Raw genomic sequence first — 14,838 nt, forward strand, 5'->3', positions numbered from 1 at the left:
GACGCCGTATATTTTTGTGTCGACGTGTGTGTCGATGTTTAGATTTAGTATACGTGTGCATGCGTACTTTTCTGTATAATCCTCATCCCCTGAGATGGAGGGCCGGCAGCAGATGTGTGGGTCAGCCCGCAGCACGATGACATTATCCAGCTGAGAACACCTGTGACATCATGTCCTAAGTGCCCTGGGGTTGATTCTCATTAAGAGACGTAATACTAAGAGAGCAAATGCAAAGCACCAATTATAGGATGAGGAATGAATGTGTGTGTGCATGTTTATAAAAGAGTATTTACATTCATTTTCTGATTTAATCAATTAAGCAGAGGCCAAAGGAGGAGTTTGTTATTTTTTTTCTCTTGTTTCCTGTTTTAAGGGTGTGAAAACATGTGTGTATATGTGTGTGTGTGGGATTCCTGGCTGCCTCTCAGTTAAAATGACATTAAGGCCAAAGGCGGAGCAATAACATCCCCTCCTGTCAATCAAAATATCATCACCTCTTGTGTCTGCGTCTATTGTAGAGTAGTGTGTGTGTGTGTGTGTGTGTGTGTGTGTGTGTGTGTGTGTGAGCTTTGTCTGTTCTTAATATGTTCAAAAGAATGAAGACATGTCCTCATAGGTGGGGTTCACTGCTGCAGATGGCTCTGACAAAAGAATACAGAAAGGCTTGAACTGTTCAAGTGCATACTGTGTATGTAAGTGTGAGGTGACGTGTTGACTTCGTGCACGTGAATGTCTGCACATGCTCTGTGGTATTGTAAACTGCCTGCCCAGCTCAGTGGATTTTATGCTTGAATGTATCTGTCTTGTCAAGGATGTGTATCTGTTTACATGCAAGACAAATGTTCAAATTCATCTCAGCATATTTCGTGTTTGCGTTGGCTGAATTTAGCAGCGTGATTTATGTCACATTCACATTTACCATTCTGGGAGGGGGCCGAATTAAGTTGAAAAAAATCTGATTCAATCTGGGAAAGCCAGGTGACGACAGGAACTGCTAAAAGCTGGAAATTAAGTCTTCATTCAAGTGAAGCAAATCAAATTGAAAATAGGAAGAAATCATAAGACATGAATGAAAATAAAACATCAAATCCCTGAATATGAGAAGAATGAGAGGGAGAAAATTAAAATGAAATACAAAGTTTTAGAAAATGGATTAGATTAGTTTGAAGACGTAATAGGTTTCTCATTTCATGAACTGCTTGACCTCCTGTTTCTAGTCAGTGCGCACTGCTACAACTCTGGCATGAAGGCATGCATGCACACACACAACACTGCGCCCATGTATACATGTACTTCATGCATTCTACATCTGTGTGCATAACATTCATCTGTTTCTAATCTAACATGACAGTGTTGTATAGATGTAACTGAATATGAAGGCCCTGCCCACCTTAAAACAATCCTTGTCTCTATACCTTGATTAATATTTCCATTAACAAATCAGCTCCATGACATTTGCTCAACAGAGTTTGGCTCCAGGTTGAGAGTTCAATGGAGTCTGCAGCTGAATAAAAGGACAGGTCTGTGAATGCTTTATATATGTTTGTCTCACCCCCCCCCCCCCAAAAAAAAAAAAAAACATGTTGAGACTAAAACCAACAACACAATGATCATACTAAAATGTGTTTCCTAATATAACGTATTCCTCTGGGCTGTAGCTCTCCATTGTTATACTAAAACAAATCAGTGAACCACACAAAATCACACCACAATATGAAGCTATTCACCCTGGACACACAGATTCCAAGATACATTATGTATGTGTGTGTGTGTGTGCGTGTGTGTGTGTGTGTGTGTGTGTGTGTGAGACTAAGAGTGAAGGTGGGAAGGAAAGACAGGGAAGAGGAGGTGCACTCATGCCGCATCATTAATCAGCCTCAACCACCACGTCTGACTGTAATCTGATTCAGGTTCAGCAGGTTACACAAACCCTCCCCTGCACTGGCAAAGCTGTTGGTCACGTTACCTTCTATCACACACTGCTCCGGTGTGGGGATCTGCTGCACCATGTCTTTACAGAACTCCCTGATCGTCTCCATATTGTCTCTTAAATGGATGAAGAGTCTGTCGGCTTCCTCCTGCTCCTCCTTCTCTCCATCCCTCTCCCTGCTTTCACCTCCCTCAGCCTCTTTGAACCCTCTGTCCGAGGCAGCGGTGACGGGCATGGAGCCGTCAGCCGCCGGTTTCCTCTCAGCAGGCGCCGCTTCCTGGTTTTCGGAGTGCGAATTCACCAACGTGTTGGAGAAGATGTCTGGGCTTTGCTCCAACCCCTCACCGTCCTCACCGGTGTCTGAGTTGATGGAGCGCGAGCGCACAGCGTGGAGAGCCAGGCTTTTTGACCTACGAGAGAGCATGAAATAAAAACAGTCAAAGCGCAGTAAAATTATAGATCTGAACAATTAAAAATCTGTCTGCTTCCTGTTTTTTGACACCGTGCAGCAAATTGTGCAGGTTTGACTGCAGGGTTCTGTGGGTGAACCACTGAGGCAAAGAGCCTCAAGGGGACACTGTTGGCAATGATTTTAGTAACAATTAAGAAAAATACACATAAGAGCAAAATGTCTGAGTTTCAGTTCATGGCAGGAATATTGTGGACACGCTAAAGATGCTGATGTTTTCTAATCAGTAGCTTTTTTGTTGTAAGAAAACTGTTTCAGTTGCAGTGGGAATTCATAATGCCCTCCATTGCACCTTGTAAAGTAATATTGAGTCATACTATTGCTAACAGACCTAAAACTAGTCATACAGTCAGAACATTGGACAAGGTGAGTCAACACCCTGATTCAAAGAGGCTCTTTGTTGACATCCCACTCATCATAAGGCTATTTATCAAAAAAAAAGAAAAAAAAAAAGAAGCTGCGCTCTGCAGCAGAAGGAATCAGTGCTTTCAGCCTACAAAGGACAGTCAAGAAGTACTTAAAAAGTGATGTGTTCATTTTGTGGTTCTTCTTTAAGCATACTTTAAGCATCAGTGTGTGAGTGTCTAGCTCCAGGACAATGCAGCATAACTGATCATAAACACACAAGCAAGGAGTTTTTTACTGACCAAACAGTTGAATGTTGCACAGGTCAGTAACTTGACCTCAACCGTTTGTACAAGTGAGTCATAGCCGGCCGTCACAGATGAGGGGAATCGTTTAAATACGGGGATAATGGCTCACATTTAAGATCTCCCCTGAAAGACTTTCATAGTGTTGCACTCAGTTGTGCACATAAAAAGTGACAGAAACAGTTATATCAGGAATGAAAAAGACCCCGGCTCCTTCTCGCCTCTGCACAGCTGACCAAGCACAGCCTTATTTGGGTATGAATGTTAAATTGTCAGTTACAGAAAAGGGTGGACGCAGCCCTCCCCTCTCTGCCCCATCTGATGTTGGGAAGGTGTGGGGGGGATGAGCTTTCTGAAGCTATCCAACCATCTGACAAGCACTTCTGATGGAGTACACAGACTACTTCAGGGGCTGATCCACCTCCTGAAGACCTGACTGAAGGTCAAAGGTGCCCAATGCAAGTTAGAAGTCAAGATGGCAGCTGTACAGGCCGTAAGAGCACCACCAGGGAAGAGTCTGTGAGTTATAGACTGCAGCCAGTCACTGCCTGCTAAGGTTTTATAAAAAAAATCATTACATACAATGATTAGCTCAGCACTTCAACAACTTACATACAAACATATCCAGCAGATTTGAGCTTCCAAGTTGTGTGTATTCTCAGCACATGAGCATTTTTTAAGAAACATAATAAAATCCATCAGGCTACACAGTCTATCCTTCATAAAAAGAGATTTTTACCGAGCAGACACTCAGCAGAGCCACGTAATGTTCCACACTGACAGACCTGTTGAATCTCATCTCTCGCCTCTCCTCCCTGACGGCCTGGCTCAGGCTGTAGCGTCGTTGGGGGCCAGGGGAGTCTTCCTCCACCTCCTCCTCTCCCCCCTCCTCCCCCATTTTCTCCTCGAAGGCCTGGATCTTCACCTGCAGCCGCTGCTCTGACCCTCCACCTCCCCCACCTGGAAGAGATGCACGGGGAGATGGCGGGCATGCCTCGTCGAGCCTGCAAAACACACACACACACACACACACACACACACACACACACACACACACACACACACACACACACACACACACACACACACACACACACACACAGAGGGCAAAGGGTTGGATTGCAGGTGGTGGGCACATGAGATGAAGCTGGACTGGCACATTTGGATGGATTTCAGTGGCCTCACCCTCCCCCTTCCTGCCTCCATTTTCCTCCCCCTTGCTTTCTCATGATGACTGGCTCTATCACTGTGTCTCTCACCCCATGTGTCCCCCCTCTCTCCCTCTTTCACTGGCTACATCTCACCTTCTCCCCTCTCTCTCTGGCTTTGTTTTTCTTTGTCCCTCACTATGGTGCCTGTTTCCACTCTTCTGCTCTCTAACTGTAATTATTCCCCACATCTCTTCCTCTCTCTTTCTGTCCATATTTCTTTCTCCACTGAAAGTAAAGTGGCCTTTATAACTTGATTAAACAGTCCACTTGTTTGCTGAAAAAGGACTTCCAACTGCCTCGATGTTGGTTTTCTTCTGTCTTCACCTCCTGCTCTTTCACTATTAAACCACCCTGCCTCTCTCAATCTCTCCTTCCCTAAATCTTTCTTCCAGAAGACCCCAAGCAAAGCCTTTGGAAGCCTCCAGCCCTGCACACAATGTTCTGATTTCAGAGAAAGCTGTGCGTGTCATTCCCACATCGCAGCCAGATGAATCCCAGTCAACTTATGCACACTGATATGCACACACACACACAAGCACATGCGCATGCCGTGCTCACACTGCATTCTGAAGTCCTTTCCGTGACTTGCGTGTATTGTAAATATTGCAATTATGTGAAAGAAGTCACGAGGAGAGAAGGCGACATACAGAATGACAAAGAAAAACATTTCAGTGGTCTATAAATGACAGTATGTTGTTGCAAACCCACATTTTTTAGTGTTTGGTTCCACTAATCAGTTGAATGTGTGCGCTCAATATGTGTATTTTCTTGGCGCTGTGCAAGTTTCAAACAAGTTTCAAAACCCCTGACTGCTCTCTGTGACATGCAGATAAATCAGCCACTTTTCTAGGGAAATATCCTAAGTTTGGAACAGAAATCTGTATAGAAATGATTTTAATACTGATGTCATTGCTCCTCAATCCAGTTGTTTACAGAGGGAGTAATTTATCCTTCATCATTTCTGAACACATTTTAAAGCCATTAAAAACTTTCAAATTCTGCATATTTTTGCATCATCTGTTAATATGCTATGAGCAACATTTAAGTTTGGGGGGGGAAAAACATCAAGATTTAAATGATTTATCAAGAATTTAATACTAATTGAGCACATTTGTTTCAACAGAACTGTTGGTGGATTGATCACATTTGAGTGGCAGCAGCCTGACAACACAAGCATACAATTATTATGAGATTTTGATTCAAACATTGTTAAATCCTGATTGGTGAAGTCAAGTGAAGTCAACATGAAACTGCCTTTTTTCAACAATACAGAGGTTCACGCACTGAAAAGACCATCACAGCTTATACAAGCACCAATAGAGACATGAGCGGAAACATTTGTGAACATTGATAATGAATCTATAGTGTTTTGGAAGCACTTGTTGCAGTGCTGTAGTTGTTTGCAATGACAAACATGCAGTATAACTTAAATATCCTCAAGTTACTACTTCTCAATGAGACTCAAGTCCAGATTTCCACTGGTGTCAGATCAGCACCAAACATGGAAGGAGCAACTAGATGCACAGATTCACTTAATCGAGCGTGTCTCATTAGTTTGTGTGTCCTTAAATCCATATATTTAACAGAAGAGTCCAACAAAATGTGCTTTATTTTATTCTTGAGAGTTAGATGAGAGGATGAATACCACTCTCATCTCAGTCTGTATGTTGCATTTGATGTGACCCCCAGCAAGCAGGGCTAGCTTAGCTTAGCACAAAGACTGGAAACAGGGGGAAACAGCTAGTCTGACCAAAGGTCAAACTGCCTACCAGGACCTCTAAAGTTCACTGATTAACACATTATATCTTTTTTGTTTAATCTGTAGAAAAACACAAAAAGGATGGTTGTATTCATGTGTTCATGCATAATTACAATATGTCCTTGATTTTAGCATGTGGGTGTATTTCTGGATATTTTGCATAAGTGTGTACACAAACAACAGGAAAACATGAATGGTCTAAAGCAGAGCATGTCCATGTGGGTAAAAGTGTGTCTCTCTAACCTGCAGTGCATGGCCGTGCTCTCCTCCAGTCTCCTTCCCAGTAGTCTGGCTATAGCAGTGAACGAATTGCTCATCCTGTAGATGTCTTTCCCGCAGCCTCCCAGTAATGACGGGTAGCGGTCAGTCAGAGCTCTGATCTCCAGCAGCAGCGTGTGGTGAAAGCTGTGCTCCATGCTGCCCAGAAGGGACACCAGGTAGACCAAGGAGCTGTGAGCATGAGTCTGGAGAAAGGACACGACAGAGAAACATCATGATCCATCACGGAATAAAAGTGAGGAAAGAAATATGAAAAGACAGAAAGAAAGACAAAAAGTTGTTTCATTACGCATAAAAACACGTGGTCTAATGGTTGTTTCTAATTTTGTGGTTGTTTCTGAGTGCACCAAAAATCAGTGAAAATGAGGCCGGTGTTGTGTTACAGGACGGTTAGCAACTATTGTTTCACTACATGTGTTTTGGTGAGTAAAGAGTATATTTTATGATCTAATTCCACACACATTAGTTACACACTTCCAAGCAGTTTTGAGCGTTTGGTACAGCTTTTCTTGTTTCTAAATCACAACAAACAAGAATAAACAACACATGCACTTGGCTCTCAGCAAACTTAGAAAATAGAAACTTCTTCTTTTCCCAAATGTCTTGAGTTTGCCCACTGGCCTTTGTAAAAGCACACAAAGCACACATTTCATCATTCGCAGCCTGCCCTCTGTGCCAACTATATCCAGAACATAAACAACCTCCTCACCTCTGACACAGAATGATACTCTGTTATACATATTTGATCTGAATAATCTCTAAAGAAAGGTTCATACCTACTGTACATACATGCACTGCTTCCTGAAATATGCAAAATCCTAATCAATAGTCCTGTTAATGCAACACAGACTTTCATTTAATCACTAGTTGAAGGTCAAGCTTTTATCCTTACCCACTTTGGATCCTAACCCAATATTTAACAAAAAACAGACATTTTGAAGTGGTGTAAACCAGTCAACACAGAGATCATTATGATAACAGATGAACTGAGGTGACATGATTTTGCAACAGCTCTCCCGCAGTGTTTTCAGGCAGAACCAAAGCCAACAAGACCCCCATCTGGAGACAAACTGAAGTCTCTGCGCCTGTAAAAGGGACTGAAAAAAGACCTCCCTCTCCTCCTCTGACTGAGGGACAAACTGATTGATGGAGGGGCAGAAAGACAGACAGAGCCAACCTGTGCTTACCGAGCTCAAGCAACACCTTGTAATGAGGAGAAAGAATGCAGTTACTGCACAGTTTGGGCATGTTTCACAAGCACTCTCTGTAGGATGCTAAATTTATACATGGATGCTAAAAGTACCAGAAAAGCTGGAACCTGACTTTATACTGTTACAACATGCCAAGTGGGTATTTAGGAGTTTGAGGTCGAGAAACAGGAGTTTGCCTGGAGTGCAGGCTGTAGGTACAAAGGCTTTACTAGGATGTGAGGTCCTTCTGCACCACAATTTGGGTATTTATTGGTGACATTAATACTTCCAAACATTACAGCATGAGCACAACTTGCATCATTTACAGTTTCCAAGTGAGACATTTTACAGTAACGCTATTAAAAGCCTGCCAGGTCATATGAAGCCCTTCTTAATCATTGAACATGACAGATCATGTTTAATTGTCTGGAAAAGCCCTTGGCCTTGATTTGACGCCCTAAAAACATCACTGGCTTAAGTCATGATTAAACTGTTATGTAAAACCTGACAAAAAGAGGACAATAACAGGAAGTATTTAAAAAAATGAAGAAAAAACTCCTAAGAGCTGTTGTATTTAATTAGAACTGTTCATGTTCTCCAAGAAAATGATGGCAGAGTAACAGATACTCCTCCAAAGTAACAGAACAGATACAGATCTGGACAAAGAAATCAGCTCTTTCTCACTCATGTGTGCACCAATACATAAAGAGACGCATACACACATCCTCTGCGAAAGACACAACCTGGCCCTTTAATGTCCAACACTCCAGTCACACAACTCCAACAACAGTGGCAGCCAGTCTCCTCTGGCAGTAGCACATGTGTTTGTGTGCAACAGATAATTGTTAAAAAACTTCATTTGAATATTGAATGATTCAGAGTTTACAAAAACAAAGGAAAGAAAGAAAGGAAACACTGCGTTGGTCCAGCGACAAGCCAGATCCTCTCTCTGCTCACCAACCTGCCGCTTTCTTTCATTCTTTCTTCCCTTGTTTGCTCAGTCGCTTAGTTTCGCCTGGTTGTCCATCAACACACTGATCTCTCTGCTTCCTCTGGAGCTGCAGCTTGGCACACAACCACTCACCTCGGTCCCAAACAAGCCCCATGGAGGTACTGCTGTGTGAATGAATGTGTGCTTTCCTTCCCAGGGCGCATTAATTATTTGTGAAAATGAGTCTATCAAGGGAGAAGATGATTTCAACTTTGAGTCACTGAAGCGCATCGAAGGTGATATATCCTCACATCACACTTCCCTTATCAAAACATGATGTTAGCATTTAGCTGACTAATTCAATAAAAGATGTTAATGAGGAAAAGAAGAGCAAACCTCTAAAATGAATCCAGATGTCATTTACTTCACTTAATGCAGTTAGTTTATGACTAACTGCATGTGTCCTACTGTACACATGTGATGTGGTCTTAGTTACACACTTAGTTAGGTTAGGAGAACATAATACAGCATTGTGCAAGATCACCACAAACGATAGCCTTACAAATGATGACAGACTTCAATCAACACATTTCTGAAACAGCAAACACCAAATAAAAATGTGCTCAAATTCTCAAAACTAGGATTTAGCACAGGACTGGGGTTAGACAGCAGCTCAGTGGACAGGGGCTTCTTTCTGTCAGGGTACTGTGATGAACATGGTGATATACGGTCATAAGTCTAGAAATATAATATAGACTCCCTCCAGGAGGTAAAGGGAGCCAGAGAGAGTATTGTGCAATCCTGTTACAATTAAGTACAAACGTATCCCAGTAAAGTGTGTGTGTGTGTGTGTGTGTGTGTGTGTGTGTGTGTGTGTGTGTGTGTGTGTGTGTGTAGGGCACAAACACAAACCCACAGGAGGTACTCTCCACTGCCATCACCAGGAGGCCTCTGTGGAGGCATTTCCCAGAAAAACATGGGTTATTTTCCAAATGGTTCCAATGTGAAGAAAGACAGGACACTGAGGTCTGACCAACTGTGTGCATGCGTGAGCGTGTGTGTGTGCGTGTGCTCGCGCTGAGGCTGCGTTGGCAGGTTCTTCCACAAAAAGAATGAGGAGGAAAGCAGCTTTTGGAGGTGCCCTGGAGTAACAGAAAACTTTCTCATGGTTTCCAGCTCCATAACCTCTGTGTGTGTGTGTGTGTGTGTGTGTGTGTGTGTGTGTGTGTGTGTGTGTGTGTGTGTGTGTGTGTGTGTGTGTGTGTGTGTGTGTGTGTGTGTGCGTCTGCGTGTGTGTATCTGCGTATGTGTGTGCATCATCTAAAGATAGTTATGCCATATTTCCCCCTGTCGTTAATTTACCCCAAACTGACGCTGAACTACCTTAAATGGACCCAGAGGAAAAGAGCAAGTGATAGTCCTCTGCTGTCACCTTCATCACCCAGCACACAGATTACTGACTGACTGTAATGTGTGACTTCATCCTACCTGTCATTACACAGTGTTGCATGGACAATCATGTATTACTTAGTATTTCTACACAACACAAGTTGATCCAATTATCTCATGCATTACATACCCATATGTCAGGCCAGAACCTTATGTGACCTCAACCCTCTGTACACTCCCTGAGTGCAGTTTGAATCTTCCAAGGTATTTCCATGATTGCACAGGTGTTTACTGTCTGCCCGGGATGACAACCCTTTGCCCGAGGACAAATCAATGTTTAAATCCAGTATTTACATAATATGTGCCCAACTTTTCAGAAACAGAACTACAAACACATCGCTCTCATCTTTACTGTAGGAACTGGACACTATAATGTTGTGCCATTTTTGGCATCAGAAAAAGACCCTAAAGGATGAAAGCTGCTGCCTGTATGACTGAGTCATGGAGTGTTAAGAGTGCTGAAGTCATGTGCGAGGCATATCAGGTGTACTTCCCCGATAAGCGTGTTGATTCTCTACTACATGAAATATGCATATGTATCGTTCTTTGTATTGATTTGACTTCAAGTCTTGTGTCTTCGTAGGTTTGCAAGCATTTAGTAGGTTTTTTAAAGCCTGGCCAAGAGAAAATCTTCTCTGAACCACTTTCAGATGGGGAGGAAAGATAATGTAAACAGAGGAATTAGAAGTTAATTTAAACCCTCAGATGAAAGAGACTGTATGAGTCTACAGGCATGCTCAGGCGGCTCTGTGAGGCCATGCTTTGTAAAGCAGTGCTTTGAGATAAAAGCTAACATTAGCATTTTTGCATCCTCATAATAAAAATGCTAACATGCCGACTTTTAGCAGGTACCTCTTAGTTTAGCATGCTAGCTTGCTGACATGTTACCCTAGTTAGCGTTAAACACCAAATACACCTGATGCTGATGGGAATGTCCTTGTTTGGCAGGTCATAAACCAAAGTGTTGAACAAGTGAAAACTTGGACATCCTTAAAGCCACATCGCTGGCTTGTTGAAAATGAAGGTGGGCTCCTGAGTCAGGCCACTGATATGCCAAGGCTTAATGGCTGAATGTTTGTGATGCTTACATCACTCCTTCCCTCTCCAGCTCATCAGTTAGCCACCTTGCATGTTGCTCCAGTTGTTGGCTAATTAACCTGTAATCAGCAGCTCAAGTGTTTTTGCAGAGGGGCCCAGGGGCCCATGGTCAGTTAATGACTGAAACATCACTTTTTACAACAGAAGAAGTACTATTAGTGGCAAATGAGCAGCCAAGTCTGCAGGGCAGCCAAGTGTTTAACCCATGGGATGGCCAAAATGAGGCTTGTGGGACAAATTTAGCCTCGCTATTGTGAGTCTTTCAAAAATGTACGTTGGATGCAGCAATAGTTATAGTTTTTAGAAATGAAAACCTGCTGCATCAAATTGGTGCAAACAATTAGTATACACAACACCAGGCAGGAAGAACACACTTTCTCCTCTGTAATAAAGCTGATTTTCCATTTCTCACAACATGTATTGGAACCTTTCTTGAGGTTAATGCTCCCTTAAATTGTGGCATGCTTGCATCATTAGGCTACAGCTAACAGAGCTGCTCCTTCTCTGTTCCATCAAATTAGTTTTTCGCTCCCCCACCAAGACAGCAGTTTGTTGTGTTTCTTCACATCTATTCAGCTGTAGAGAGAAAGAACTCTCAGAGGAGTCGGGACGTGTTTGTTTAGCACAGACGAACTGATGTAGGTGTTACACAGCAGTCACAACCTCCGGATCTGCCCGGCCTGTCCGGAGTGAGAGTGTGTGTTTTATACTTGGCAGGACAACAGAGAACAAGTCATGTGAGTGCGCAGCCAAATCCTCCCCAGTCATTAAAATAATCACTCCTGCATGTTTGTGTGTGTGTGTGTGTGTGTGTGTGTGTGTGTGTGTGTGTGTGTGTGTGTGTGTGTGTGTGTGTGAATACCCACCTCAAGCAGACTTCAGGTGCATCAATATTGTTATTCCCATGCCATTTTTATAGGAATGTGTTTTTGCAGCCTGTCTTTGTTTACAACAAACAGCCAAAGCACCGACGCAGACGTTTGCTGCAGGAAGCCACACACACACCACCTGCATGTGATTTTGTGGGTTTTTTCCCTCTTTTGTGCTGAAAAGCTGCGAATAAGACTGATTTAAAGGAATGCTACTTGTTTGGTTTTTTCCCTTCAGATTCTTTCTTCTTGTCTCTTCGTGTTCCTTAATTGCAGTTTGGGAATAATAGTAAATTTTTCTTTAAAGGAATAGTTCAACATTTTGAGAACTATACTTTTTTCACTTCTTGCAGCAAGTTAGAGGAGAGAAAATGGATATTACTCTCATGTCTGCTCAGTAAATACAGAGCTGACCCAACACTTAACTTAGCTAGGCACACAGACTGGAAACGTCATATCTCATTTATTGAATCTGAAGAAAAATCAATGTCAAAGTACAAAGAGGACAATTTTATGTATCATTTTATAAGGTTACCTGGTGAAGTGTAGTTTTTACACAACATTCTCATTAAAGATGACTTTTAACCATTTGGATGTGTAGGTTTGCTAGAATAAACCCATGCCTGTTTGTCTTTCCACTTCACACTTCCACTTTCTGCATCAACTGCAAATCCCTGCTGCAATTCAATCTAAAGCTGTTCATTTGCGTGTGTTTCGTGTGTGTGTGTCTGTACCTCACTGATGATACCAACGGCACCATGCATTTTGGCCACGTGACCCAGGAGAGCAGGACACTGTTGTCCCACAGTCCTCAGCGCTGGCAGGAAGCTGACCAGTGAGGAAGGGCTGGCCTGTGATACGTCCACGAGCGTGCCCAGCAGGGCCTCAGTTAGGGACTGGTCTCCCAGGTAACTGACTAATGCGGGCACCTGAGGGCTCAACATCTGCTCCGGTGAGAAGAAACAGACGGACGGGAAAGAGAGCATTATTCATTAGTTTGGATTATAGCAGCATTTCTGTCACAGTGTGAGAACCTCTACTGCTCACTGACAAACAGCACCAAACACAGGCTTGAGGTGTCTTTAATGAAGGCTGGAGGTGAGAGGAGTGACCTTGGAGTGAGATGAACCGACTGGTGACTAATGAGCAACAAAAGCTTGACTGTCTCCCTCCTCATTATCTGGACTGGTCACACTGGACTGCACTAGACTGGACTGGATCAGACTAACAATGCCCACCATTGCCGGCCCTCCTGCTGCTTTTTTATGAGTCACTTGTTCTGAATAATCATGTCAATATCAAAAATATCTGCTCCTCATGGTTGACCCTATAAAAATTTCAAAGCTGCATCTTTTCAATACCACATAACTTCCAGTAAATGAGTAGTGGGATGCAGATGATTTGGTAACTATTGTGAATGCAGCTACAATCACAACAGAAGTATTTTGTGTGCCTGTGTGGGGGGTGGAGATTAGAATAACTCCAGATGGCTGGTTTTGTGTCTCCAGCGCTTCACATGTGAGTGAATGTATCCATGTTTTAGCACCATGTGCTCTGTTCGCTGGTATGTGGTACTTTCCCCTCATGTTGAACATCAGCAGCTCTGCTCCAAAATATGCAGGATTAAGGGAATTCCTACTGGGAAATGTGTTCTCCCCAAGCACTACTCCATTCCCTCACTCTTAACTACGTTCCAGTGTGTTTTTTCTGTGTTTCGACATGAGCCCATTACAGGACACAGCAAAGGTGAATGGTAAAAGGTCTGATTAAGCTCGACTCATAGGCAGAGATGTTGCAAAAAAGCCACACATGTATTTCATTGGAAGCCAAAGCCAAGTTAAATGGACAGCCAAGCCACAGAGACAGTTCTGATTTACAGTAGTTGGATAGTCTACTATTGTAACTACCTCATCACCATTTTGAATAATTAGCATTATTTAGGTGTTTCTAGGCTATGGCTTCTTGCAACAGTTATCCCAAGGCTGACACAGATGGTGCCAACAAAGCTTTTTAAAAATATATGACGAAATATAATTGGTTTTAAGGCCCCCAGGAAAGTGACAGAGGTGTAAACGGAATCAGTGCTTGATTTCTAAACGTAAAACTACACAGACACTCACAAGTGGATGTTGCTCTGCAACCATCTGAACAAGTCTGATCAGGTGTTGCTGTTCCGGTGACTCCAGCTGTGACATCATTGCAGTGAGGTTGCCTAGGTGACGGTGGATGGTATCTGGTTGCCTGGAGTAGACTGAGGGCAACACCCGTAACAGCATGTGGTTACCTGCCAGAGAGAGAGACAGAGATGCTATCAGTAAGCCACATAGCCAAATCATAAATACAAACCTGACGACCAAAAGATTTCCTTCCATAACCTCCTAATTACTGCGTATTGATAGCAGAAGATAGGAAGTTGTTGTACATGAATTAGGATGTCAATAACCTACCTGTAACCCTTAATAACCCCTAGAATAAGACATTAATAATTGCTTTATAATGACTAATAAAAAGCCAACATGCTAATAACATGGATGTTTATAAGCAATTAGTTAACAGTGAATTGGTGTACCTTAATATGAAGTATGACCTATTCATTTTCATATCCTGTAATCCACAGAAATGTCCTCCTTTCTTTTGTCAGTTCTATTTCTCACTTTATTCAAAGGACCAGTGAGTAAGATTTAGGGGGATCTATTATCAGAATATGGCAGAAATGGAATATAATGTTCCTTTTTCGTTACCCTTGGAATGAGCTCCTCAGACTACCTACAGAGGGAGCGGGTCCTCTTCCACAGAGTCCGCCATGTTGCACCACGGTGGTTATATTGACAGGTGTTTCTATTACCATTTATATCAATGAGGGTACACGAAATGTAGAGGCTAAGCCAATGCTTTAAGCCACTGAGGCATTTTGACTTGAAATTAAATTGACGCGCTTTTCGCCCTGTCATGGATGAAAGTCCACCTGAATTTCCGTTGTAATGCACAATCTTCTCTTTATTT

At 42.7% G+C, this 14,838-nt stretch overlaps 1 protein-coding gene across 1 annotated transcript in view; it reads right to left on the bottom strand.

Annotated features, from left to right (window-relative positions):
- Positions 1–14,838, bottom strand: part of veph1 (ventricular zone expressed PH domain-containing 1) — a 67,122-nt gene that overhangs the window by 26,026 nt on the left and 26,258 nt on the right. The window contains exons 4-8 of the mRNA XM_070970269.1: positions 13,956–14,119; positions 12,570–12,779; positions 6,263–6,483; positions 3,835–4,053; positions 1,967–2,340 (exon numbers count right to left, since the gene is read on the bottom strand). Of these exons, the coding sequence (XP_070826370.1) occupies positions 1,967–2,340; positions 3,835–4,053; positions 6,263–6,483; positions 12,570–12,779; positions 13,956–14,119 (1,188 nt within the window). The remainder of the gene's footprint in view (positions 1–1,966; positions 2,341–3,834; positions 4,054–6,262; positions 6,484–12,569; positions 12,780–13,955; positions 14,120–14,838) is intronic.

Source organism: Chaetodon trifascialis, chromosome 9 (assembly GCF_039877785.1).
Source record: "Chaetodon trifascialis isolate fChaTrf1 chromosome 9, fChaTrf1.hap1, whole genome shotgun sequence".
NCBI classification, from domain to species: domain Eukaryota; kingdom Metazoa; phylum Chordata; class Actinopteri; order Chaetodontiformes; family Chaetodontidae; genus Chaetodon; species Chaetodon trifascialis.